The 27,281-nt window shown below is 43.1% G+C and overlaps 4 protein-coding genes across 4 annotated transcripts; all 4 read right to left on the bottom strand.

Annotated features, from left to right (window-relative positions):
* Positions 1-25: 25 nt before the first annotated feature.
* LOC141282322 (uncharacterized) lies at positions 26-794 on the bottom strand. The gene is made up of 2 exons (XM_073815061.1): positions 84-794; positions 26-40 (listed from the first exon to the last, which is right to left on the bottom strand). Exons 1-2 carry the CDS (start codon positions 792-794, stop codon positions 26-28), a joined length of 726 nt encoding a protein of 241 aa, XP_073671162.1.
* Positions 795-820: 26 nt separating this feature from the next.
* LOC141282321 (uncharacterized) lies at positions 821-2,630 on the bottom strand. Its single transcript, XM_073815060.1, has 2 exons — positions 879-2,630; positions 821-835 (listed from the first exon to the last, which is right to left on the bottom strand). The coding sequence occupies exons 1-2, from the start codon at positions 2,628-2,630 to the stop codon at positions 821-823; spliced, it is 1,767 nt and encodes a 588-aa protein (XP_073671161.1).
* A 26-nt stretch (positions 2,631-2,656) lies between these two features.
* On the bottom strand, positions 2,657-5,666 carry LOC141282320 (uncharacterized). The gene is made up of 4 exons (XM_073815059.1): positions 5,139-5,666; positions 4,238-4,760; positions 2,715-4,108; positions 2,657-2,671 (listed from the first exon to the last, which is right to left on the bottom strand). Exons 1-4 carry the CDS (start codon positions 5,664-5,666, stop codon positions 2,657-2,659), a joined length of 2,460 nt encoding a protein of 819 aa, XP_073671160.1.
* A 340-nt stretch (positions 5,667-6,006) lies between these two features.
* On the bottom strand, positions 6,007-23,264 carry LOC135744137 (uncharacterized). Its single transcript, XM_073815058.1, has 4 exons — positions 23,182-23,264; positions 7,326-7,405; positions 6,304-7,232; positions 6,007-6,163 (listed from the first exon to the last, which is right to left on the bottom strand). Exons 1-4 carry the CDS (start codon positions 23,246-23,248, stop codon positions 6,007-6,009), a joined length of 1,233 nt encoding a protein of 410 aa, XP_073671159.1. The 5' UTR covers positions 23,249-23,264.
* Between the last annotated feature and the right edge of the window lie 4,017 nt (positions 23,265-27,281).

The raw sequence follows: 27,281 nt of genomic DNA, 5'->3' as shown, positions 1-27,281 counted from the left end.
GTCGTTGGGCTTGATGTGGTTGACTTTATTGTTGGGGCAGCTGTTGTGGTTGTGGGTGACACTGTCGTTGTCGTAGGGGCAACTGTTGTGGTCATGGGTGACACTGTCATTGTCGTAGGGGCAACTGTTGTGGTCGTGGGTGACACGGTCGTTGGGGCAACTGTGGTGGTCGTTGGTGACACTGTTGTTGTCGTTGTGGCAACAGTGGTGGTTGTCGGTGACACTGTCGTTGGGGCTGCTGTGGTTGACTTTGTTGTTGTGGCAACTGTGGTGGTTGTGGGTGACACTGTCGTTGGGGCTGCTGTGGTTGACTCTGTTGTTGGGGCAGCTGTGGTGGTGGTTGGTGACACTGTTGTTGTCGTTGGGGCAACTGTGGTGGTGCTTGGTGACACTGTCGTTGTTGTTGGGGCAGCTGTGGTGGAGGTTGGTGACATTGTCGTTGTCGTTGGGGTAACTGTGGTGGTGGTGGGTGACACTGTCGTTGTGGCAACTGTGGTGTTGCTTGGTGACACTGTAGTTGTTGTTGGGGCAGCTGTGGTGGTCGTTGATGACACTGTCGTTGTTGTTGTGGCAGCTGTGGTGGTGGTTGGTGACAGTGTCGTTGGAGCAACTGTTGTGGTGGTTGGTGGCACTGTCGTTGTGGTGGTGGGTGGCACTGTCGTTGTGGTGGTGGGTGACACTGTCGTTGTGACTGCTGTGGTGGCGGTTGGTGACACTGGCGTTGGGGCAGCTGTGGTTGTGGTTGGTGACACTGTCGTTGGGGCAACTGTGGTGGTGGTGGGTGACACTGTCATTGTCGTTGGGCTTGATGTGGTTGACTTTATTGTTGGGGCAGCTGTTGTGGTTGTGGGTGACACTGTCGTTGTCGTAGGGGCAACTGTTGTGGTCATGGGTGACACTGTCATTGTCGTAGGGGCAACTGTTGTGGTCGTGGGTGACACGGTCGTTGGGGCAACTGTGGTGGTCGTTGGTGACACTGTTGTTGTCGTTGTGGCAACAGTGGTGGTTGTCGGTGACACTGTCGTTGGGGCTGCTGTGGTTGACTTTGTTGTTGTGGCAACTGTGGTGGTTGTGGGTGACACTGTCGTTGTCGTTGAGGCAACTGTGGTGGTGCTTGGTGACACTGTAGTTATTGTTGGGGCAGCTGTGGTGGTGGTTGGTGACATTGTCGTTGTTGTTGTGGCAGCTGTGGTGGTGGTTGGTGTCACTGTCGTTGGAGCAACTGTTGTGGTGGTTGGTGGCACTGTCGTTGTGGTGGTGGGTGGCACTGTCGTTGTGGTGGTGGGTGACACTGTCGTTGTGACTGGTGTGGTGGTGGTTGGTGACACTGTAGTTTGGGCAGCTGTGGTTGTGGTTGGTGACACTGTCGTTGGGGCAACTTTCTTGGTGGTGGGTGACACTGTCATTGTCGTTGGGCTTGATGTGGTTGACTTTATTGTTGGGGCAGCTGTTGTGGTTGTGGGTGACACTGTCGTTGTCGTAGGGGCAACTGTTGTGGTCATGGGTGACACTGTCGTTGTCGTAGGGGCAACTGTTGTGGTCGGGGTTGACACGGTCATTGGGGCAACTGTGGTGGTCGTTGGTGACACTGTTATTGTCGTTGTGGCAACAGTGGTGGTTGTCGGTGACACTGTCGTTGGGGCTGCTGTGGTTGACTTTGTTGTTGTGGCAACTGTGGTGGTTGTGGGTGACACTGTCGTTGTCGTTGGGGCTGCTGTGGTGGTGGTTGGTGACATTGTCGTTGTTTTTGGGGCAGCTGTGGTGGTCGTTGGTGACACTGTCGTTGTTGTTGTGGCAGCTGTGGTGGTGGTTGGTGTCACTGTCGTTGGAGCAACTGTTGTGGTGGTTGGTGGCACTGTCGTTGTGGTGGTTTTTGGCACTGTCGTTGTGGTGGTTGGTGGCACTGTCGTTGTGGTGGTGGGTGGCACTGTCGTTGTGGTGGTGGGTGACACTGTCGTTGTGACTGCTGTGGTGGCGGTTGGTGACACTGTCGTTGCGGCAGCTGTGGTTGTGGTTGGTGACACTGTCGTTGGGGCAACTGTGGTGGTGGTGGGTGACACTGTCATTGTCATTGGGCTTGATGTGGTTGACTTTATTGTTGGGGCAACTGTTGTGGTCGTGGGTGACACGGTCGTTGGGGCAACTGTGGTGGTCGTTGGTGACACTGTTGTTGTCGTTGTGGCAACAGTGGTGGTTGTCGGTGACACTGTCGTTGGGGCTGCTGTGGTTGACTTTGTTGTTGTGGCAACTGTGGTGGTTGTGGGTGACACTGTCGTTGGGGCAACTGTGGTGGTGCTTGGTGACACTGTAGTTATTGTTGGGGCAGCTGTGGTGGTGGTTGGTGACATTGTCGTTGTTTTTGGGGCAGCTGTGGTGGTCGTTGGTGACACTGTCGTTGTTGTTGTGGCAGCTGTGGTGGTGGTTGGTGTCACTGTCGTTGGAGCAACTGTTGTGGTGGTTGGTGGCACTGTCGTTGTGGTGGTGGGTGGCACTGTCGTTGTAGTGGTGGGTGACACTGTCGTTGTGACTGATGTGGTGGTGGTTGGTGACACTGTCGTTGGGGCAGCTGTGGTTGTGGTTGGTGACACTGTCGTTGGGGCAACTGTGGTGGTGGTGGGTGACACTGTCATTGTCGTTGGGCTTGATGTGGTTGACTTTATTGTTGGGGCAGCTGTTGTGGTTGTGGGTGACACTGTCGTTGTCGTAGGGGCAACTGTTGTGGTCATGGGTGACACTGTCGTTGTCGTAGGGGCAATTGTTGTGGTCGTGGGTGACACGGTTGTTGGGGCAACTGTGGTGGTCGTTGGTGACACTGTTGTTGTCATTGTGGCAACAGTGGTGGTTGTCGGTGACACTGTCGTTGGGGCTTCTGTGGTTGACTTTGTTGTTGTGGCAACTGTGGTGGTTGTGGGTGACACTGTCGTTGTCGTTGGGGCTGCTGTGGTTGACTCTGTTGTTGGGGCAGCTGTGGTGGTGGTTGGTGACACTGTCGTTGGGGCATCTGTTGTGGTTGTTGGTGACACTGTTGTTGTCGTTGGGGTTACTGTGGTGGTGCTTGGTGACACTGTCGTTGTTGTTGGGGCAGCTGTGGTGGTGGTTGGTGACATTGTCGTTGTCGTTGGGGTAACTGTGGTGGTGGTGGGTGACACTGTCGTTGTCGTTGGGGCAACTGTGGTGGTGCTTGGTGACACTGTAGTTGTTGTTGGGGCAGCTGTGGTGGTGGTTGGTGACATTGTTGTTATTATTGGGGCAGCTGTGGTGGTCGTTGATGACACTGTCGTTGTTGTTGTGGCAGCTGTGGTGGTGGTTGGTGTCACTGTCGTTGGAGCAACTGTTGTGGTGGTTGGTGGCACTGTCGTTGTGGTGGTGGGTGGCACTGTCGTTGTGGTGGTGGGTGACACTGTCGTTGTGACTGCTGTGGTGGCGGTTGGTGACACTGTCGTTGGGGCATCTGTGGTTGTGGTTGGTGACACTGTTGTTGGGGCAACTGTCGTGGTGGTGGGTGACACTGTCATTGTCGTTGGGCTTGATGTGGTTGACTTTATTGTTGGGGCAGCTGTTGTGGTTGTGGGTGACACTGTCGTTGTCGTAGGGGCAACTGTTGTGGTCATGGGTGACACTGTCGTTGTCGTAGGGGCAACTGTTGTGGTCGTGGGTGACACGGTCGTTGGGGCAACTGTGGTGGTCGTTGGTGACACTGTTGTTGTCGTTGTGGCAACAGTGGTGGTTGTCGGTGATACTGTCGTTGGGGCTGCTGTGGTTGACTTTGTTGTTGTGGCAACTGTGGTGGTTGTGGGTGACACTGTCGTTGTCGTTGGGGCAACTGTGGTGGTGCTTGGTGACACTGTAGTTATTGTTGGGGCAGCTGTGGTGGTGGTTGGTGACATTGTCGTTGTTTTTGGGGCAGCTGTGGTGGTCGTTGGTGACACTGTCGTTGTTGTTGTGGCAGCTGTGGTGGTGGTTGGTGTCACTGTCGTTGGAGCAACTGTTGTGGTGGTTGGTGGCACTGTCGTTGTGGTGGTGGGTGGCACTGTCGTTGTGGTGGTGGGTGGCACTGTCGTTGTGGTGGTGGGTGACACTGTCGTTGTGACTGGTGTGGCGGTGGTTGGTGACACTGTCGTTGGGGCACCTGTGGTTGTGGTTGGTGACACTGTCGTTGGGGCAACTGTGGTGGTGGTGGGTGACACTGTCATTGTCGTTGGGCTTGATGTGGTTGACTTTATTGTTGGGGCAGCTGTTGTGGTTGTGGGTGACACTGTCGTTGTCGTAGGGGCAACTGTTGTGGTCATGGGTGACACTGTCGTTGTCGTAGGGGAAACTGTTGTGGTCGTGGGTGACACGGTCGTTGGGGCAACTGTGGTGGTCGTTGTTGACACTGTTGTTGTCGTTGTGGCAACAGTGGTGGTTGTCGGTGACACTGTCGTTGGGGCTGCTGTGGTTGACTTTGTTGTTGTGGCAACTGTGGTGGTTGTGGGTGACACTGTCGTTGGGGCAACTGTGGTGGTGCTTGGTGACACTGTAGTTATTGTTGGGGCAGCTGTGGTGGTGGTTGGTGACATTGTCGTTGTTTTTGGGGCAGCTGTGGTGGTCGTTGGTGACACTGTCGTTGTTGTTGTGGCAGCTGTGGTGATGGTTGGTGTCACTGTCGTTGGAGCAACTGTTGTGGTGGTTGGTGGCACTGTCGTTGTGGTGGTGGTTGTTGGGGCAACTGTGGTGGTGGTGGGTGACACTGTCATTGTCGTTGGGGCTGATGTGGTTGACTTTATTGTTGGGGCAGCTGTTGTGGTTGTGGGTGACACTGTCGTTGTCGTAGGGGCAACTGTTGTGGTCGTGGGTGACACGGTCGTTGGGGCAACTGTGGTGGTCGTTGGTGACACTGTTGTTGTCGTTGTGGCAACAGTGGTGGTTGTCGGTGACACTGTCGTTGTCGTAGGGGCAACTGTTGTCGTCGTGGGTGACACGGTCGTTGGGGCAGCTGTGGTGGTGGTTGGTGACACTGTCGTTGTCGTAGGGGCAACTGTTGTGGTCGTGGGTGACACTGTCATTGTCGTATGGGCAACTGTTGTGGTCGTGGGTGACACGGTCGTTGGGGTAACCGTGGTGGTGGTTGGTGACACTGTCGTTGTTTTTGGGGCAACTGTGGTGGTTGTGGGTGACCCTGTCGTTGTCGTAAGTGCAGTTGTTGTGGTGGTGGTGGTTGAATCTGTCGTTGTGGCAACAGTGGTGGTTGTGGGTGACACTGTTGTTGTTGGGGCTGCTGTGGTTGACTTTGTTGTTGGGGAAGCTGTGGTGGTGGTTTGTGACACTGTCGTAGGGGCAACTGTTGTGGTGGTTGGTGACACTGTCGTTGGGGCAGCTGTTGTGGTGGTGGGTGACACTGTCGTTGGGGCAGCTGTTGTGGTGGTGGGTGACACTGTCGTTGTTGTTGGGGCAACTGTGGTGGTTGTTGGTGACAGTGTCGTTGTCGTTTGGGCAACTGTGGTGGTGGTGGGTGACACTGTCGGTGTCGTTGGGGCAGCTGTGGTGCTGGTTGGTGACACTGTCGTTGTCGTAGGGGCAACTATTGTGGTCGTGGGTGACACTGTCGTTGTCGTAGTGGCAAATGTTGTGGTTGTGGGTGACAGGGTCGTTGGGGCAACTGTGGTGGTTGTGGGTAACACTGTCATTGTCGTTGGGGCTGCTGTGGTTGACTTTGTTGTTGGGGCAGCTGTGGTGATGGTTGGTGACACTGTCGTTATCGTAGGGGCAACTGTTGTGGTCGTGGGTGACACGGTCGTTAGGGCAACTGTGGTGGTGGTTGGTGACACTGTCGTTGTCGTTGGGGCAACTGTGGTGATTGTGGGTGACACTGTCGTTGGGGCTGCTGTGGTTGACTCTGTTGTTGGGGCAGCTGTGGTGGTGGTTGGTGACACTGTCGTTGTCGTAGGGGCAACTGTTGTGGTTGTGGGTGACACTGTCGTTGTCGTAGGGGCAACTGTTGTGGTCGTGGGTGACACGGTCGTTGCGTCAACTGTGGTGGTCATTGGTGACACTGTTGTTGTCATTGTGGCAACAGTGGTGGTTTTGGGTGACACTGTCGTTGTCGTTGGGGCTGCTGTGGTTGACCTTGTTGTTGGGGCAGCTGTGGTGGTGGTTGGTGACACCGTTGTTGTCATAGGGGCAACTGTTGTGGTCGTGGGTGACACTGTCGTTGTCGTAGGGGCAACTGTTGTGGTCGTGGGTGACACGGTTGTTGGGGCAACTGTGGTGGTGGTTGGTGACACTGTCGTTGTCGTTGGGGCAACTGTGGTGGTTGTGGGTGACCCTTTTGTTGATGTAAGTGCAATTGTTGTGGTGGTGGTTGACTCTGTCGTTGTGGCAACAGTGGTGGTTGTGGGTGACCCTGTCGTTTTCATTGGGGCTGCTGTGGTTGACTCTGTTGTTGGGGCAGCTGTGGTGGTGGTTGGCGACACTGTTGTTGTCGTAGGGGGAACTGTAGTGGTTGTGGGTGACACTGTCATTGTCGTATGGGCAACTGTTGTGGTGGTGGGTGACACTGTCATTGGGGCAGCTGTGGTGGTGGTTGGTGACACTGTCTTTGGGGCAACTGTTGTGGTGGGTAACTGTGTCGTTGGGGAAGCTGTGGTGGTGGGTGACTGTTTCGTTGGGGCAGCTGTGGTGTTGGTCAGTGACTCTGTTGTCATCTGTAGTGGCAGTGTTATTGATGTTGGATTTGGTGGTGAGGTGGTCAACAGTTTTGTTGTTGTCTGTGGTTGTGTTGTTGTTGCAACAGTGTTGATAGTGGTGGTCAGTGGCTCTAATGTTGTCATATGTTGTTGTGTTGTTGTTGGGACAGCAGTGGTGGTCATCATCTGTGATTGTATTGTTGTTGCTGTTGTTGGGACAGTAGTGGTGTTGGCTGGTAATTCTCTTGTTGTCATCAGTGTTGTTGTTGGGACAGTAAGGGTGGTTGTTGTGTCTGTTATTGTAGTCTGTAGTGGCAGTGTTAATGTTGTTGGAATTATGGTGGTGGTCAGTAGCTTTGTTGCTGCTGTTGTCTTTGGGTGTGTTGTTGTTGTTGCAACAATGTTGGTAGCGATGGTCATTGGCTCTAATGTTGTCATTTGTGTTGGTGTTGTTGTTGTTGAGGAGCTGGTGATTGGTGGCTTAGCTGATGATGTAATTTTCACTAGTCGTACATTGCAGGTATCACAATGCAGAATTTTCATGAATGACTCGAGGTCAAGAATAGACTACATGAGAGAAATAAAAAATATTAGTCAATATTCTCTAATTTGAGTGTTTGTACCGTAGCTATTCAGACTGTTTGAGAGTTAATGACTTACGTTCTGTACAGCATTTATTGTTTCTTCATTTGTGGCTCTGCTCTGGACTCGCATGCGTAGACCCACGATCACTCTCTTATCTGAAAGGTAACTAAAATGAAACATGGATGAAACATTAGTTGGGATTTCTAAAAATATTTCAGTTAAGCTTTGAAATTGTATTTCTTGAACTTTAACGTAATAACCTCACGAATGTAAATGAAATCTCATAAAATGTTATTAATATTTGAAGAGTTCAAATCTACACTACGAAAAATCTCCAGTCTTTTTTAATTGTACTTTCTGAAAAAAGTGAAAGGTTAAAAAAATCTGGTCAATATCCTAATATATTTGGTAAACCTCCTTTTACACCTCTTCATTTGTCATTTGTAATTGTTATGTTTATTATTATTTTAACCCTTAGAAACCTAATCAATCGTCGACGATTGAAAACGGCACCTCTGATTCATATTCAAATAATTTAATAACCGTAAAACGTAGCTTCTTACAGTTTTTTCTGCTAATAGCTGAGGGGTTAGCCATCACGGGGATATATTTGGTGTCTTTCTAGCTTTTACAGAAGGTTTTCTATCCAGCCTGAAACTTGTTCCTCTTTTCGGAGTTGTTCAGCAATTCATCCAAACTCTTACATCCTAGATTTACCTAGAGTCTTATCTCATTGGTTTTATATGTTAAAAGGGGATATCTCTCAATCCCTTTTAAAAGCCAGTTGCGCTGGTGCTATGTCTAATCCCTATTTAGATGACGTGGTTAGTAAACTGAAAAACTAAGCTGAGGAAGACCATCCCCAGTTTAAAGGATAATTCCGGTATTTAACACTTTGGGTCTCATTTCTGGTTTGTTTTGAATGAACTACACTGATGGACACAAAAATTTTGACAATGGGTCGTGTCTTGAGTTTTTGACTCGTTTAGAAGCGTCTCTTGACTGCTTCAGAATGGAAGTCAATGGCCATGCACAAACATGTCATTAAAACAACACTTAACGTTCATTTTCAAAACTGTGCTACTCACCGAGTGGTCCGTGGTGTTCGTTGATGATTAAAAACAAGTTGTGTAGCGAAATACAGTTTCTGTCGTGTTTTATTTTGCATTTTGTAAAATTCCATTGACTTCGCTTGGAAGACTCATTGCTCGCTGATATCACTCCGCCGCCAGGAAACAGAAAAGGGTCTACATGTGGTTGTAGTTTTTTCGCTCGGTTTCTCTCAGAAGAAATTTTTCCCATATTTGTAGGGGTGGACTAGAATATTCAAATATTCGTTCCGTGGGTTGACATTCGATTTTCAGTTTTGATATTCGAATATATATATATATATATATATATAAATATTTTACAGCGTTAATGCAGAGCTTTTGCCAAGCAGGAAGTGCGCTTCACGCTCCCGCTCTATAGGTGGCGCAGAGAGACCAACATCCACCAAACGCCACCAGTAGAAGAGATCGCCTCGAACGGAGAGCGCTTCCTGCTTTGGCATTCACGCTATTAGTGTTGTAAATAACGTTTAATTTCTTGCAAAAACTGATTAATTTGCTTCACACGACGTCAATATGTCACACGGAGTTATGGGGGATTACTGTTGTATTGTATATATATGCTTTAGCTCTTAAAGTGTGCGGATCGGTTGACTTGCATGACGGAGCACTGGGGTTTCTGCAAAATATCTTCTTTATTGTTCTGCTGATGAAAAAACATATTGGATGGTGTAAGTGTTATAAATAAACCTGATTTTGAAAGTATGCTACCGTTTTATTACAGTTTGTTGAACTTTTCGTTGTTTTATTTAAATAGCCTACCCTTTACGTTGTCAGTAATTACTGTGCTGCTTATTTCTGATACGGGAATGTTTGTTTGTTAGAAAATGTTAGGCTACCTTATTAAAAGTATTGCTCCTGTGTTTTGTTTCACTAATGCTGTTCTCGCAGGACGCGTGACAGGCACGCCGAGTGTGCTAACGCTTCAGACTCAAATATAGAGCGGAAGTATATACGCGGTTGTGAGGTATCTGAAAAAATAGTTCCACTATAGCAAATAACACGGATTGAAATCATACATTGCGCCAATTTATTTGTTTTTAATCATCAACGAACACCACGAACCACTCGTTGAGTAGTACAGTTTTGAAAATGAACCTTAAGTGTTGTTTTAATGACATGTTTGTGCATGGTCATTGACTTCCATTCTGAAGCAGTCAAGAGACGCTTCTAAACGAGTCAAAAACTCAAGACACGACCCATTTTCAAAATTTCTGTGTCCATCACTGTACTTCATCCAAAACAAACCAGAAATGAGACTCAAAGTGTTAAATACCGGAATTATCCTTTAAGATTAATGTTAAACAAATGTGTTGTTCTCATTTGCTTTGAAATTGTTATTTTTTAGATTAAAACTTTTAAAAACCGTTTTCTTTTAGTCATGGAAGTTAAAATTGCAGGCTTTTAATTGCTGTAAATGTATGTATATCCAACATAATCAAATAATAATTTACAAGTAAGGTCTGTACTGTTAAAATACTTTATTTGTAATGAACAGGAGATAAAGAATTTACAAATGTGCGGAGAGCCGTTTCAGCACTCGGACAGCGCCATGAGCACCATAATTACTTACCAGGCTACAGGTAAAAACATCTCTTTACACCTTCTAACTTCTCCTAATCGGTCCTCATTTATGTCCAATGAATATTGTGTATATGTATGTACTGGTCAGAAACAATAATATATAGATTAAAAAAGTGGAGGACTCGGGACTGTCGGCCCAAATAGCTCTGCGGCCCACCGGGAAAACGCCGGTATGCCAGATGGCCAGTCCACTCATGGGTGTGGTCTTGATCAAGACAATCTCCTGAACTCCAAAGTGAATGTTAGAATGGGAAAGAAAGGTGATTCAAGCAATTTTGAGCGTGACATGGTTGTTGGTGCCAGACGGGCCGGTCTGAGTATTTCACAATCTGCTCAGTTACTGGGATTTTCGCGCACAACCATTTCTAGGGTTTACAAAGAATGGTGTGAAAAGAGAAAAACATCCAGTATGCAGCAGTCCTGTGGGCCAAAATGCCTTGTTGATGCTAGAGGTCAGAGGAGAATGGGCCGACTGATTCAAGCAGATGGAAGAGCAACTTTGACTGAAATTACAACTGAGGTATGCAGCAATCCATTTCGGGTACAACAGCAGAAGACCCCACCGGGTACCACTCATCTCCACTACAAATAGGAAAAAGAGGCTACAATTTGCACTAGCTCACTGTGATGTTATGAGTACAATATGTTAAGAACTCCATTACCCAGCATGCCACAGCAGTTGTGAGCATGGGCAGAAGCCTCGGGTAAGGGAGGGGTTTGTTGTGCTTATGGAGTTGTGAAGTAAAGATGTAAAAGAAGCTATCGCGCCTTGTCTGATTATTATAAGATATATAAAATAACACATGGTGTCAGAAGTGGCCGTGAGCAACAACGGAAGGAAGATTTGCCACGGGAGAGCCACGAAAAGAGAAGAAAAATTTCCGATCGCGTGAGTGTAACGGGCTAATAAAGCAACATGCTAAAAAAGTTTGCTACGGCGTGTGATGGCTACAAGTGGCAGTGGAAGTGAAACAGGTGACGAGGGACAGAGCGAACAAATAGAAGAGGATTCTGTGCCCGAATCGGAGAACAACCAGCAACAGGAGAGTGCTGGGGAAGTCCCGGTACCCCGACGTGCAGCAATGGAGAGGCTGAGTCCACCCACTTCCATGAAACTGACTGGTAATCTTGCTGATAATTGGAAGCGGTTTAAGCAACGTTTTAATATATATTTAGCAGCAAGCGGAGCAGGAGGTGAGGATGAAAAACTGAAAGCTCACATCCTTTTGCATGTTATGGGAGAAGATGCTTTAGACATATATAATAGCTTTCAGCTGGATGAAGCTAATCTGACTTTAGCAGAGCTAATGGCAAAGTTTGAAGAGTATTTTGTGCCTAGTCAGAACGTGACATTTGAGAGGTACACATTTTTCACCCATGACCAAAAGCAAGGAGTACCTTTTGATCAGTACTTAGCAGAGCTTCACACACTAAGCAAAACATGTGAATTTGGCACCCTGAGAGATTCACTAGTGAGAGACAGGATCATTTGTGGCACAGTGGACAATGCACTCAGAGAAAGACTGCTTAGAGAGACTGGGCTGACATTAGATAAGTGTGTCAGTATGTGTAGAGCAGCAGAAACCACTCGAGCACAAGCAAAAGAGCTGCGGAGAGGTGAAACAACAGTGCATGCAGTAAATAAAGAACAAAGAAAAAAGAAAACATTTACCAAACAAAAAGATCAGAAGGAGAAATCTACAGAGTTTAAGTGTGGTAAATGTGGAGGCAGCCACAAGCCAAAATCATGTCCTGCATTTGGAAAATCCTGTAACAACTGTGGAAAAAGCAACCATTATGCAAGATGTTGCAAATCAGCTTTTAAACAGAAAGTTCACGCAATTGATGAGGAAGAGGATGATGATGAGGAGTTCATTGTGGATGTGTTGCAGGCTCACACAAAGGAAAAAGAGGAATGGATTGTGCCAGTCGAAGTGAATGAGACGATAATACCATTCAAGTTAGATACAGGTGCCCACGTAAACCTGTTATCATTTGAAGATTACAAAACATTGAAGGTGAAAAGCAAAATACATCCTATAAAAACAAAGGTGACAGGATACACTGGAGAACGCGTTCCTGTTAAAGGCGGATGCATGGCAACCTTCAAACACAGAGGCCAACAGATAAGAGCACTGCTACTGATCGTGGATACGATTGCACAACCAATCCTGGGACTAAAGACCTGTACAAAGCTCAATCTGGTCAAAAGAGTGTTTGTAGTGACATCATCAGATACTGCAAATGATCATGATTCACTCATGGAAGAGTATAAAGACTGTTTCGAAGGACTTGGATGTCTTCCTGGAGAACACAAAATATGTGTGGATAAAAATGTCTCTCCTGTTGTGCATCCTTGTAGGAAAATTCCTTTTGCATTGCGTGAAAAACTGAAAGAGGAACTAGCGCGTATGGAAAAATTAAAGGTCATCCAGAAAATAGATGAGCCAACTGAATGGGTCAGCTCGCTGGTTATCCTGCAAAAGAAAAGTGGTGCTCTGAGAACATGCTTGGACCCAAGGGACTTAAACAAGGCAATCAAAAGAGAACACTTTAAGTTACCGACCAGAGAAGAAATCATGGCACAGTTCGCAGGAGCTAAATGGTTCAGCAAACTAGACGCTTCGTCAGGTTTCTGGCAGCTGAGGCTGGACGAGGAGAGTTCCAAGCTGTGCACGTTTAACACACCTGAGGGCAGGTACAGGTTTCTTCGTCTGCCGTACGGTATCTTATCGGCCCCTGAAGTCTACCATAAGACTATTCATATGATCTTCGAGCACATACCAGGAGTAGAGACAATGATGGATGACATCATAGTCTGGGGGTCGAATCGAGAAGAACATGACGAAAGACTGAGAAAAGTGCTAGATAAGACAAGGGAAGTGAATCTGAAGCTTAACAAAGACAAATGTGAGTTTGGAGTGAAAACACTTACCTTTGTGGGAGATGTTGTCAGTGAAGAGGGAGTGAAGCCCGACCCGAGAAAACGTCAGCAATCAACAACATGGAAAGACCAAACAACAAAGATGAGGTTAGACGTTTTCTAGGAATGGTCACCTATCTTGCCAAGTTTGTCCCACAGCTCTCAGCGCTGTCAGCACCTTTAAGGAGTCTTCTGGAACAAAAGAATGAATGGATCTGGTCCCATGAGCAGGAACAAAGTTTTGTGAAACTGAAAGAGACCCTGACACAGGAGCCAGTGCTCAAGTTTTACGACCCAGAGAAGAGAACAAGGATCTCAGCAGATGCGTCGCAGTACGGCCTTGGAGCGGTGCTACTGCAGCAACACGACGAGCAGTGGCTACCTGTCGCCTATGCATCCAGGGCCTTGACAAGCGCTGAGTCCAGATACGCTCAAATTGAGAAGGAGCTGTTAGCGAGCATGTATGCATGTGAACGCTTTCACCAATACGTCTATGGTCAAGCTTTTGAAGTAGAAACTGACCACAAACCTCTGGTGTCCATCATGTCCAAACCTCTGAATGACTGTCCCGTACGGATACAGCGCATGCTAATTAGGCTGCAAAAATATGATGTGCACATGATATACACTCAGGGAAAATCCATGTACACCGCTGACACCTTGTCTAGGGCAGTGGATAAGGAGGAACGTGCGGACAGCGAAAAAACTGTAGAAATACAGGCATATGTGGACATGATTGTGACGTCTCTGCCAGTAACAGCTGACAGAACAGAACAAATACGGAGAGAGACAAATGCAGACGAAACGATGAAAGAACTCAAGCGCACAGTACAGACAGGGTGGCCCAAAAACAAAAAGGATTGCCCCACGAAAATACAAGACTACTGGAACTGCAGAGCAGAGCTCACCGTGGTGGATGACATAGTGATGAAGGGAAGTAAGTTTGTTATTCCATTATCATTACGTAAACAAATGCTTCAAAAGATACACGAAGGCCACCTCGGAGAAGTCAAGTGTAAACAACGGGCAAGAGAAGTAATGTACTGGCCTAGAATCAACCAAGATATCAGCCAGACAACAGCGTCATGTGAACTTTGTCGCATCCACAGGCCAAAACAACAAGCTGAGCCGCTGATGACTCATCCGGTGCCCCACAGACCCTACTATAAGGTTGGAACTGACCTATTTGACTGTGATGGAAAGAGTTACATAGTGGTCACCGACTACTTTTCAAACTATCCAGAAGTTGGAGTGCTGCAGTCAACATCAAGTAAGGCAGTCATCAGCTACCTCAAGACCGTCTTCGCCAGACATGGCGTCCCATGTGAACTGTTTTCGGACAATGGGCCCCAGTTTTCCAGCTGTGAGTTTGCTGCCTTTGCCAAAGAATGGGGGTTTCGACATCTGACGTCGAGTCCAACTTATCCAAAGTCCAATGGCTTGGCGGAAAGCTCTGTAAAAACAGTAAAAACAATGATGAAAAAAGCACAGGATAGAGATGACTTTCAGAAAAGTTTATTGATCTATAGGAGTGCACCTCTACAGAACGGACTATCACCAGCTCAAATGCTGATGGGTAGACGCATTCGTTCAAACCTACCAGTAAATGAGGACTTGCTTACGCCCAAAAGTGCATACAAAGTCAGAAAAGTAAAGGAGGAGCAAAAAGCAAAACAAAGAAAGCTGTATAATCGAACAACAAAACACCTGCCAATGTTGAAGCCTGGTGACATGGTGCGTCTCAGGGACATTTCTACAGGCACCTGGAGACAAAAGGGACATGTGGAGGAGGAAGTTGCTCCATGCTCCTACAGGATCCAGATGGACTGTCTCTGAGGAGGAACCGCACGGATCTTCAACTACAGCCGACTGTAAAGGACACTACAGCTCAGGAGATTGTCCAGCAGGACACGGGTGAATCGACAGAGCTACCTGACAGTGGCCTGACAGCAGTGTCGGCATCACCATTTGTTGAGACACCTTCCAAACTGTCAAGGTCGCCAGCTGCTGAAAAACAGGCTAGCCCTAAGAGACATGTTCAGCCACCTCAGAGGTTGATTGAGTGTTGCTAATGACTTTCTCGTTTGTTTTGCAGAACAAAGGATCAATATGGACCCTTAAGTTAATATATATATATATATATATATATATATATATAAAAAAGGTTTCAATTGTAATAGTTGTTTACAAGTAAAGTTTCATACAGTTAAATAAGTAAAATTAAAGTTTATATATCTATAGATGACTAAGAGCACTTTAAGATGGTTTGATTTATAGGGTACATTTCATTTCTTTATAGGCGGAAAGATGTGATGTTATGAGTACAATATGTTAAGAACTCCATTACCCAGCATGCCACAGCAGTTGTGAGCATGGGCAGAAGCCTCGGGTAAGGGAGGGGTTTGTTGTGCTTATGGAGTTGTGAAGTAAAGATGTAAAAGAAGCTATCGCGCCTTGTCTGATTATTATAAGATATATAAAATAACACACTCACCAAAATTGGACAGCTGAAGACTGGAAAAATGTTGCCTGGTCTGATGAGTCTCGATTTCTGTTGAGACATTCAGATGGTAGATTCAGAATTTGGCGTAAACAGAATGAGAACATGGATCCATCATGCCTTGTTACCACTGTGCAGGCTGGTGGTGGTGGTGTAATGGTGTGGGGGATGTTTTCTTGGCACACTTTAGGCCCCTTAGTGCCAATTGGGCATCGTTTAAATGACACAGCCTACCTGCATTGTTTCTGACCATGTCCATCCCTTTATGACCACCATGTACCCATCCTCTGATGGCTACTTTCAGCAAGATAATGTACCATGTCACAAAGCTTGAATCATTTCAAATTGGTTTCTTGAACATGACAATGAGTTCACTGTACTAATATGGCCCCCACGGTCACCAGATCTCAACCCAATAGAGGATCTTTGGGATGCGGTTGAACAGGAGCTTTGTGCCCTGGATGTGCATCCCACAAATCTCCATCAACTGCAAGATGCTATCCTATCAATATGGGCCACCATTTCTAAAGAATGCTTTCAGCACCTTATATATTCGGCACCTTTTCTCTCTTTTTTTCCCAAAACGTGATACGCCATTATTCCTTTTCTGCAGAATGCAATAAATCCGCTCAACAAATCACAGCGCACCATTTCACACACTGTAAACAACAATTGCAATTGTTATATATTGATTTCACAGATTTATAGCATTTTGTCATGGATTTATTGCATTTTATGGAATTAATAATCAGTTTTTATAATAAATCTTTGAAAATCAAATTATGCATTAGAATTTTTATTGTTATTTTAACTTAAAGATGCTATGTGAAAATTTGTAACAGAAAATAGTGGTTTTCATTGTGGTCACATTCTTGCTGCTAATAACCTGCTATTAACCTGACTTTTAATTAATCAATTGGTGTTAGAAATAGCTCATATGAAAAGCTAAAACCCTCCCAAATGATGTTTAATGCACTGGAATAAATTAGTTTTACTGAAAAAAGATTTATCCTTTAATCAAGACAGAAAGGTCGAATTTTGGCAAGACAAAAGTTTTGTCGCCTATACAGAAATTGAACAAATTTACTGCAAATACAAAAATATGTCAGCAAATTAAGTAGTGGTGCTGTGAGGTCCAAATTTAATATCTTGTATGACTTCCATGAGCTTGAAGGACCGCATCCATGCGGTTTGGCAAGCATTCAATGTATAGATGAAGTCATCAGGAATAGCAAAGAAAGCAGTCTTGCATGCCTCCCAGAGGTCATCAATATTCTTTGGTTTTGTCTTCCATGCTTCCTCTTTCATCCTACCCCACATATGCTCAATGATGTTCATGTCTGGTGACTGCGCTGGCCAATCCTGGTGCATCTTGATCTTCTTCACCTTGAGGAACTTTGATGTGGAGATGGAAGTTTGCGATGGACCACCATCCAGAATTTGGCCTCTTTTATGGTTAGGAATATAAGAGGTAGTGAAGAGATCTTGGTATTTTAGACTATTTATGTTGCCTTCCACTCTGAAGATCTCTCACACACCCCCATACTGGATGTAACCAGACCATGATTTTTCTGGCATCAAACTTCACTGTTTTCTGGGTGAATCTCGGATCCATGCGTGTTCCAGTAGATCTCCTGCAATATTTGAGGTGACTGTGGTGTAATTCAACAGAAGATTCATCTGAAAAATCAACCTTCTGCTTTTCTAGCGTCCATCCTTTTAGCAGGCTGTGGGCCTTGGCAAATGCCACACGGTTTTTCAATTGTCTTTTGTTTAGTGCTGGCTTCTGGGCACTGATTCGACCATGGAGGCCATTTCGAGACAAAATCCGACAAATTGTTTTGGTTGACACAGGGACTTCAGATGACCAGGTCTCGTGGAGCTCTGCTGCAGTGGAAAATGGGCTGACCTTGGATTTTCGAGCCGACAAACGGTCCTCTCGAGCAGTTGTCTTGCAGGGTCTGCCTGACCTTAACCTGTCTAAAACGTCTCCGGTCTCTTCAAATCTTTTTTTATCCTCTGAACTTGATGCTGAGACACATTGAAGGTGTCTGCCACATCAGCAGTGGATCTTCAGCCTCTTGATAATCAAAACTTTAGTCTCAGGGTGAATAGGCATGTTTGCAGAGGTCTAGTTGCAGTTGATGTGAATGTCAAGTGTACTGGGATTCTTTTTATATATACCTGAGACCTAATTGATCCATTATTAGTCACAGATAAAGCTCAAATGACACGGCGACAACACTTATGTCTATATATATATACAGTCTTGTTCAAAATAATAGCAGTACAATGTGACTAACCAGAATAATCAAGGTTTTTAGTATATTTTTTATTGCTACGTGGCAAACAAGTTACCAGTAGGTTCAGTAGATTCTCAGAAAACAAATGAGACCCAGCATTCATGATATGCACGCTCTTAAGGCTGTGCAATTGGGCAATTAGTTGAATTAGTTGAAAGGGGTGTGTTAAAAAAAATAGCAGTGTGGCATTCAATCACTGAGGTCATCAATTTTGTGAAGAAAGGTGTGAATCAGGTGGCCCCTATTTAAGGATGAAGCCAACACTTGTTGAACATGCATTTGAAAGCTGAGGAAAATGGGTCGTTCAAGACATTGTTCAGAAGAACAGCGTACTTTGATTAAAAAGTTGATTGGAGAGGGGAAAACCTATAAAGAGGTGCAAAAAATGATAGGCTGTTCAGCTAAAATGATCTCCAATGCCTTAAAATGGAGAGCAAAACCAGAGAGACGTGGAAGAAAACGGAAGACAACCATCAAAATGGATAGAAAAATAACCAGAATGGCAAAGGCTCAGCCAATGATCACCTCCAGGATGATCAAAGACAGTCTGGAGTTACCTGTAAGTACTGTGACAGTTAGAAGACGTCTGTGTGAAGCTAATCTATTTTCAAGAATCCCCCGCAAAGTCCCTCTGTTAAAAAAAAGGCATGTGCAGAAGAGGTTACAATTTGCCAAAGAACACATCAACCGGCCTAAAGAGAAATGGAGGAACATTTTGTGGACTGATGAGAGTAAAATTGTTCTTTTTGGGTCCAAGGGCCACAGGCAGTTTGTGAGACGACCCCCAAACTCTGAATTCAAGCCACAGCACACAGTGAAGACAGTGAAGCATGGAGGTGCAAGCATCATGATATGGGCATGTTTCTCCTACTATGGTGTTGGGCCTATTTATCGCATACCAGGGATCATGGATCAGTTTGCATATGTTAAAATACTTGAAGAGGTCATGTTGCCCTATGCTGAAGAGGACATGCCCTTGAAATGGTTGTTTCAACAAGACAATGACCGAAAACACACTAGTAAACGGGCAAAGTCTTGGTTCCAAACCAACAAAATTAATGTTATGGAGTGGCCAGCCCAATCTCCAGACCTTAATCCAATTTAGAACTTGTGGGGTGATATCAAAAATGCTGTTTCTGAAGCGAAACCAAGAAATGTGAATGAATTGTGGAATGTTGTTAAAGAATCATGGAGTGGAATACAAGCTGAGAGGTGCCACAAGTTGGTTGACTCCATGCCACACAGATGTCAAGCAGTTTTAAAAAACTGTGGTCATACAACTAAATATTAGTTTAGTGATTCACAGGATTGCTAAATCCCAGAAAAAAAAATGTTTGTACAAAATATTTTTGAGTTTGTACAGTCAAAGGTAGACACTGCTATTTTTTTAACACACCCCTTTCAACTAATTGCCCAATTGCACAGCCTTAAGAGCGTGCATATCATGAATGCTGGGTCTTGTTTGTTTTCTGAGAATCTACTGAACCTACTGGTAACTTGTTTGCCACGTAGCAATAAAAAATATACTAAAAACCTTGATTATTCTGGTTAGTCACATTGTACTGCTATTATTTTGAACAAGACTGTATATATATATATAATTGTCAAAATAACAACGACCGGTGACCTCTCTTCCGAGGGCCGCAAATTCAAAAATTGTGTTCGAAGTTCATGTGTGTTGCTCGTCATTAACACATATTTTGACATGATGAGCTAAATACACGTGACGAGCTTTGCATTGTGTGCCCTTGAAAACGACGTCACCGGCCACCAATTATTAGCATTGTGTTGTTTAAAAATAACTCAGAAGTTGTTAAAATACAACAGAAAGTAGACTGAAATGGTTACAATACATAGTAACACAAAAACTCTTTTGTGACGCTCCCTTTAGTCACTTAGTGCCATAGGTAACTGCCTATCCCGCCTATGCCAAGGGCAAAGTTTCCTGCACCTTGCTAGACAAGGTAAGAGAGTAACAGTTTGTTCTAATTTTCTCATATTAAAAATGCCAAACATGGGATATAAACTAGAAATTAAGTTGTTTTTAACTATTTTAAGGTATGTACAAAGATTTTGTGGGAGAATTGAGAATAATCGTCTTATTGCAGAATCTTAAACAACATTCATTGTGTGTTTCAGGGCTCATAAAACCGGAATTACCAGTACGAAACAAACACATTTTTTTCCTTTGATATATACTTCTTATATGAACATTTTTACAATTGTAAATGTTCTCCATGCAGACATACTGTAGTTTTGTGAATTTTTATTACCCTGTATTTTATTCCTACACATGTTAATGGGTGGTTAGAGTGTATATGATGAGTTTAGTTCCAAAACGTGTTAATTATTATGTTTTCATGTTTTTTATTGTGTTTTATTGTGCTACTTAGCTGTATTTGTTTTTACTTCAAACCACACTCTAAAAATGGCTGGGTTATTTTTGACAGATAATGGGTAAATGTTAGACAGAACACATGCTGGGTTAAAAATTGACCCAATGCTGGGTTATTTTAACCCAACTGCTGGGTTATTATACCCCATGGTTGCATAAGGTCATTTTTAACCCAGCACGTGTTCTGTCCAATATTTACCCATTATCGGTCAAAAATAACCCAGCCATTTTTAGAGTGTAACTGCAAATGAATTATCTTGTTTTGAAACCAAACTCCTCATATTGTTGTACATATAATAACACAAGATAATGTGTATATTGTGCAAGTAAAACATAACCTAAATATTTTATTGCTTTATCTTTCAAGATTTAGCTATTATTTTCTTGTAGTTAATTTGAAATAAATAACCATTTATATAGAAAGTTTATCATTTGCATGTGTTTCGAAACCTTCTAAATGTTAACATTCAAGCAATTTTAAACAATTTGAGCGCAAGAAGATGACTCAAACATAGAAACACTCTGCACATGACAGGACAAATACACGCAAAATTATCTCAAAATACCAAGTTCTTGGCAAGTATTCTCATAAAAACTGTCAGTTATGTCTTAAAGTGAACACAAACAGTTCAGAAAGAAATGAGATGTGTGTCAGTATATGGATCTGTGCTTCTTGGTCTAAAAGTGGCAGTACCTTTAAAGCAACACTATGTAGTTTTTTAACCTTTAAATAATGTCTCTAAAATTATTTCAGTGATAGAACAACTTTTAACTGGACAAATTGTACTGTTGCTGCAACCTGAGCAGCCTCCTAGCTGCTACAAGCACACTCTGAAAGTGGGGGTGGAGGGTGGAGGGTAGAGCACACAGCCCAGCCCCTCCCCCTGCCTGCAGAAGAGTGTCTGATACCAGGCACTGTTGCCCTTTTCAACCACATGGGGGAGCTGTAAGTCATTTTTACATGGAAACTACATAGTGTTGCTTTAAAGCGTAACTAAACCCCTGGTCAGAGCCTGACTCCCCCCACTGCAATATTTGAAAAATGCAAGAAAAGTGGGCAGATCCCAACGGAGATAGAGGGGACGAACTAAGCTTGTACCAAGTGTGTGGTGAGATAGTAACAAGGGCGTGGTGAGCTTGAACCTGCTTACGTCACGAGTTATTTCTTGGACCCAACATCCAATAGGAAAATTCAACTGCAGTAGCCACCGTTCAACCTGAAGAGGGCAGCACTCAGACGTTTTTACACCATATATTGTAGTATTGAAACACTTTATATCCAAATGTCAAAAAACTTACTAAAATCAATGAACAGCACTAATAAAGCATCATTCTTACAGATCATTAACTAAAAAAAGTTGGTTTAGGGTTTAGTTACTCTTTAAGAAATCTGCTTATGTTTGTGTCATTGTGTTAAACTGTATTTTTCAAATACCGAGGACACCCCCCCCCCCCAAAAAAAATGAAATAAATTTTTATATTTTTAAAACAATATATTTGCTTTCAATAACAATGTGCAAACTGTGCACCTGTGTGAATTTAACATAATAATAATAATAATGTAATGTCTCATAAGGCCAGAGTTCAGTTAACAGGTTTATTAACATACAAGCACAAAGTGCAGGCCATTATTAAAAGGTAATAGGCTATCCATCACTTCACAACACATTAATTATCCATATAATATTTAGCTTAAAGGTGACATAGAATGATTGAACGGGGTATTTATCCTTGTTTTGTGATGTGACATGTAAACAAAAATATTTTTGTTTGGGTCTGTAATGCCTTAGAAGCTTCCTAAAAACCTCTCTCAGATGGCTCTATTAAGGTGGGGGATTTTAAACAAGTGGTTTTGCACCTATTTGGCTCCCCCTACTGGCTTAACTTGCAATCTCATTACTGATTGGCTGACTTTGCTGACACTCAAAAAAATTAGCCAATTATTTTAAAGTAGAGGGGCAGTTAGATGCCTGTCATGTCATAAGCATCAGTTTTTCAGATTGGGCTGTTTTCTATGAGATTGAGATGTTTAGCATGTCTAGCACTTTTTGTATGTTCGTGAATGTGGGTAGACTACCGTTATTCAACAAAGACGAGGTAAAAATGTTTTTTCATTCTCTGTCCCCTTTAATTGTCAGGGCAGATTAGCTAGCCACTTGATTTCAGCATTTCAGTAGGATATAGATTTAAATCTCATTGGTAGCCGTATTGCATCTCATGCATCTCATCTTGTACGCTATTTACTGCATAACCATTAACTTTCTCACCTTCCCTCCTTCTCTTTGTCTTCTCATCTTCTGCTGGCTTTCCAAATGATAATTTAGTTTGTTGCAGCCTTTTCATTTGGATGAAAATCACACGCAGAAATTATCATGACGTCAACTTTATTTTGAACAATGGATTTGTGGGTATTGAAGTTTATGTGAGATGTGCGAGACACTGTGTTGCGTTCTTTAATTGGTTTAAGAAACATTTCGCTATGCCGACTACTTTCGTTTTGAGATGGCAGCGGTATCTGCAAGTACGTGTCACATGACGGTCTGTAAATGCAAGGATAATTGTCTCGTCGGCTATTTTCACATCAAAATGAAACGAAACTTCAAGAAAAATCTACCAAGGACATGACCTCAGTGTCCTCAATGGTACCTACGGCCATGATTGTAAAATTAAGCAATTTGAGAGAAGGTATTGAGGTCCACCCTATTTCACCAGGCTCACTAAAAGTTCTAGCCTCCCCACTGGAGTAAAGTTTTGAAATCTTAAATATTTAAACAGCCAATCGGGCCAGTGACTGTTGCATTGCTGCTAACAACACACATTACATTTAACACGTTTGTAATAATTATCTTTTCAATGATGCATAAAGAAATCCCTTATGTTGCAGTAAATTAGGTAACTATGTAACAAAATTCCTGCAGGTACGCAAAGCGCCTTTTAGAGCAGTGTCGCACCTGTGCATCAGTTATGTGCACCCCTGCCAATAGTGCTATAGATTTATGTTGTGACATGCAGAACCCTGTTTATTATTTGACAAGCATAATTTAGGCAAACCATACAGTAAGTAATGACAAAACATAAACACATGCAGGTTATCTATGGAGATGTTTTCCAGCTTACCTGATTGCTGGTTCATGGCTTTCTGTAACATGAACAAAAAGATGAGTGCAGTGTGTAAAGCCATCATCCTGATCCTTTGTGTGTGTTTGTGTAAACTGATGTGTGTGTTTTCATTCAGGTGTAGTCAATGGTGCACAGTTCACATGGATCCTTTTCAACGAGTAAATCAACAAACAATAACATTTTAATTACTATTTCAGTAAATGATTACTGGCCAATTATGGGAAAACCACCTAGCATTTACCAAACCAGTTTTTCAACAACCCAAGGCATATTATACAATAAGTAAGGGATAATGTATAGGCAGCCAGTAGTTATGGCGAAATAAGCCCCGACAGTGTGATCAGGACCCGACATGAAGCGGAGGGTCTTGTATCACACTGAAGGGGCTTATTTCGCGATAACTACACGCTGCTTGTACATTATCCCGTGTATTACACGGCTACTTGCCACATAAGGAAAAAACTGGACATGAATATGAATTTGAAACATTTTATTGGCATATTTATTTTAAATTGACATTTTTATTCTTTCGCGAAACAATATAGTACTACGTGACTAACATAATTCAAAGGAATGTACGTTAGAAGACAATTTATAACATCTACATATGAATATATATAAGTATTTTATTTATTTACAAGTATTAAATTGCACATTTCCATTAAAATATAGCTGGCCATTAAATAAGTCTGACCATTTGCACTTTGCACAGATGCATAAAATGATCGTAATACCTTATCAAGATCCTCTGCTTCATACTTGTATGTCTCCATTTTTTCTCTTTTAGCCAGTCTTTGAGAAGTTTTATTGCCCATTCTGTATTTTTTTGTGTGTTAGCTTCGTAGCTGTCATGCTCTATTTTGTCAAGTTCAGTCTCAGTAAGCTCTCTGTGTCTTGTCGTTGTTTGTTCTTCGTAGTTCAATTTTCGTTTTTCGTCTTAATTGGGGAGCCATTGAATCGTCCAAATCTATCCACTGTTCAAACGTTTTGTTTTTACCGTACATGTTAAAATTAATGTCGAAATTTTCCATTGTTAATTGTGGTTGTCCAGTGTTTGTCACAAGATGGCACCAAACGGTAATCTTTGTTGGCGCGGAGGTATTTTAAACATACAAGTAGTACCGGCTATGCATTATTACTTTGGAGCGGTTATTATTTGAAAAGAACGAACCTGCAAATGTCTCAACTGACCAATCAGAATCAAGCATTCCAGAGAGCCGTGTAATAAGTCAGCTTATTCCACGGGTCTGTTGAATACTGTATTCTGATTGGCTGAGAAATGTTCCGTGGTTATGCATTAATTTCTGATAACCGCACACCTAACTTGTCAAATGTCTTAAAAATAGGCACCAGAGCAATGTTTTGTTATGGTGTGGTGTGAAATGGTTGGACAGAACCCAAATGCAGACAGCAAGTACTAACGAAAATAATTTTATTATGCAATGAAAACAGAAAACAAAACCCACGAGGGGGCAAAACAACATAAACAGGATAACTTTAACAGAAAGTGTGAACACTGAACTGGACAAGATACAAGACTACACAATATGACACTAAACAGGATGACACTAAACTAGACTGAACACTATATACAATAAACTCGACTAGACTAGACTAGACTCAACTTGACAGGGTACTCACGGGTATGGAAACAAACGAACAAGCACAGAGTAACAAACACAAGGACCTTAAATAGGAGAGAACTAATGAGGACAACACAAAACATGGGTCTGTCATGATCCTGCCACAAGACTAGATTAAACAAAGGACAAGATGGCAGAATCATGACATGTTTGTGGTAACACTCGTGCCGCATTGCACATTGGGTGTGCATTATTTTCTTATGATTCAATGGCCCGTTGTCATGAGCAATTCAGTCCCCCCGAGCAATTCGGTCTCCCCTAGGACCCCGATTGGTACCTAGCACTAATGCCTGCTCAAAAATTTGTCATTGTGATATCTCGTCTGCATACGCGGTCTAGCAAGTTAATTATGTTGTACAAAATAGAAGCATAACATTTAAAAACATAAAAGTTAACAAAAAAATTATATAATAAACTAATATTCATGTTGCAGACACGTCAGTACTTTTGTGTCATCATCTGCTTTACAAAAACAATACTTTTATTTTTTGTAAATTATTAACATACCTTACGGAATATATTTTTTAATAGTAAAAGTGTAGTAATCATGGCTTATAATTATAATTTTAATGTGTGATTCAACTATGTAGTAATCATGTTTTGTAAGTAATTCATGAGTAAATAATTGTATAAGTAGACAGTAAAAAGTGGAAATGGTACAGTGTATATAATATCTAAATAATAAAATGACACAAGCAATGTGTAGATCTCCCACCTATAGCCTCATTTATATACTACTATATGAAACATATCATTTAAAAGACATCAATTGTAATTTTAACAACGTTCTAACTACATAAATCATAACGCGATTTTGTAGGAATTGTAATAAGGCGCTAAGAAAACTACCCATGAGAAGTTTTTTCAGCCAATGGAATCACGCTGGGTCCTAGGGGAGACCGAATTGCTCGGGGGGACAGAATTGCTCATGACACCGTCGTCAATTATTCCTTACTTAATGCACTAAAAACCCTTATAAGTTGACTGAGCTCATTTAATTGAGTAAACTCGTTCCTTAAATTCAATTAATGGGTTTCCCAAAAACATGTATATTCACTTAAGTTCACTTAACTTGATGGCCACATAGACTGAACTTAAATTGTTAAGTTCACCAAACTTGGAGTATGTACAGTGCACTTAAACAATTAAGTTCACTTAATTAAATTCTCATGTTTATATAACAAGGTGTTGTAAGATTGAAAATATAGAAATTTAGTACTCTGTCACAACCCCCATTTCCATCCTGTACCATCTTGTAACCTGAGAGTTGCCGGTTCTAGGCTCAAGGCCGGTGGGTTGCGACTGCGGTGCCCTTGAGCAAGGCACCTTACCTTACAGTTTTTCTCCATTGCTAAAACACTATAACCAGGCTTTTGAACAAAAATTTAAAAACCATAACGCCATTTTTCAAAAAGTACAATCATTTTGCTGAACTATAAACACTACTCCCCTGCTTTTACACATGAGTCAGATTTGTTGATTTGTTACTGCAAAACTCTACACACAAATCCCTACATTTCTCAGTGCTTACGCCATGTGGTCGTATGGAAAGCACTTGCATTCAATACTGTTCACTCAAGTCAGCACAGCTTAGGCTCAATTAGCAAACAATTACCAAGGTGGAAACACTAAGAGTCAAAATTGAACACGCATCAATCAGATCCTTCAACAGATAGATCCAGAAAGGGTCCTGAATCAGTTCACTGAGCTTTGGAACAATGTATCCACAGAGAAATGAAGGAATAGGTCCAGGAGGAGGAGGAGGGAGAGGAAGAGGCAGAGGAGGAGGGAGAGGAGGAGGAGGTGATGAAAGAGGAAGAAGGAGAAGAAGGGCAAGAAGACAAGCAGTCTTAGATGAAATTCAAGCCACTCTTGCTAACCATGTCCTTGTCCATGGTATGACTATGAGGGAGGCTGAGCAACAGGTAAAGCCTAATTTGAGTCACTTCACCATTGCCTTCATCTTCAAAACCTTCAGGGAGGAAAACAGATAGGTGTACTTAAAGTAGGACTGCAGTAACTTTAGAGTGCATACACTGTTGGACTATGCTACTGTAATATAGATATAATAAATAATATATATAAAGAAATGCATAAAATTGCCTTCCATACAAATAGACATATCAGTAGATGAATACCAGGGGTGGATCATGCAAGAGGATTTTACCCTTGATGCATGGCTAGGGCCAATGTAGAATGTGATGTAGATGAAATTATCTGGCCTGACCCAGAAAAAAAGACGGGATGTTGAGGAGGAATATTTTTTAAAGTTGTGCTGTATAGCACATTACAGTTTTTCTCAATCGCTAAAACACTAAAACCCATTGGCTGAACAAAGTTCTCAGTTGCCTGATCCCATTTATCTTATTGTGCAGTCTGTTGTCAATACCTTAAACAATTTCACATGGTTAAACACATTTTGCAGATCTCACTTAGACTTTTTAGCAAAACTCC

The sequence above is a fragment of the Paramisgurnus dabryanus genome, chromosome 6, assembly GCF_030506205.2.
Source record: "Paramisgurnus dabryanus chromosome 6, PD_genome_1.1, whole genome shotgun sequence".
NCBI lineage: Eukaryota > Metazoa > Chordata > Actinopteri > Cypriniformes > Cobitidae > Paramisgurnus > Paramisgurnus dabryanus.
Note: the sequence above shows the minus strand (reverse complement) of the source record. Positions and strands in the feature narration are given on the sequence as shown.

Bases quoted from the DNA above. Each gene is read 5' to 3' on its own strand.
- LOC141282322 (XM_073815061.1), bottom strand. From the start codon at position 794: ATGACAGTGTCACCCACCACCACCACAGTTGCCCCAACGACAGTGTCA.
- LOC141282321 (XM_073815060.1), bottom strand. From the start codon at position 2,630: ATGACAGTGTCACCCACCACCACCACAGTTGCCCCAACGACAGTGTCA.
- LOC141282320 (XM_073815059.1), bottom strand. From the start codon at position 5,666: ATGACAGTGTTACCCACAACCACCACAGTTGCCCCAACGACCCTGTCA. The intron at 4,761-5,138 runs GTTGCCCCAAAA...CCAACAATAAAG, and splicing joins GGTCACCCACAACCACCACA to TCAACCACATCAGCCCCAAC. The intron at 4,109-4,237 runs CAGCTGCCCCAA...CGACAGTGTCAC, and splicing joins AGTGTCACCCACAACCACAA to CAACCACCGCCACACCAGTC.
- LOC135744137 (XM_073815058.1), bottom strand. From the start codon at position 23,248: ATGATGGCTTTACACACTGCACTCATCTTTTTGTTCATGTTACAGAAA. The intron at 7,233-7,325 runs GTAAGTCATTAA...TCTCTCATGTAG, and splicing joins CAATAAATGCTGTACAGAAC to TCTATTCTTGACCTCGAGTC. The intron at 6,164-6,303 runs GTCACCCACAAC...CGACCACAACAG, and splicing joins GCACTTACATCAACAAAAGG to TTGCCCCTATGACAACAACG.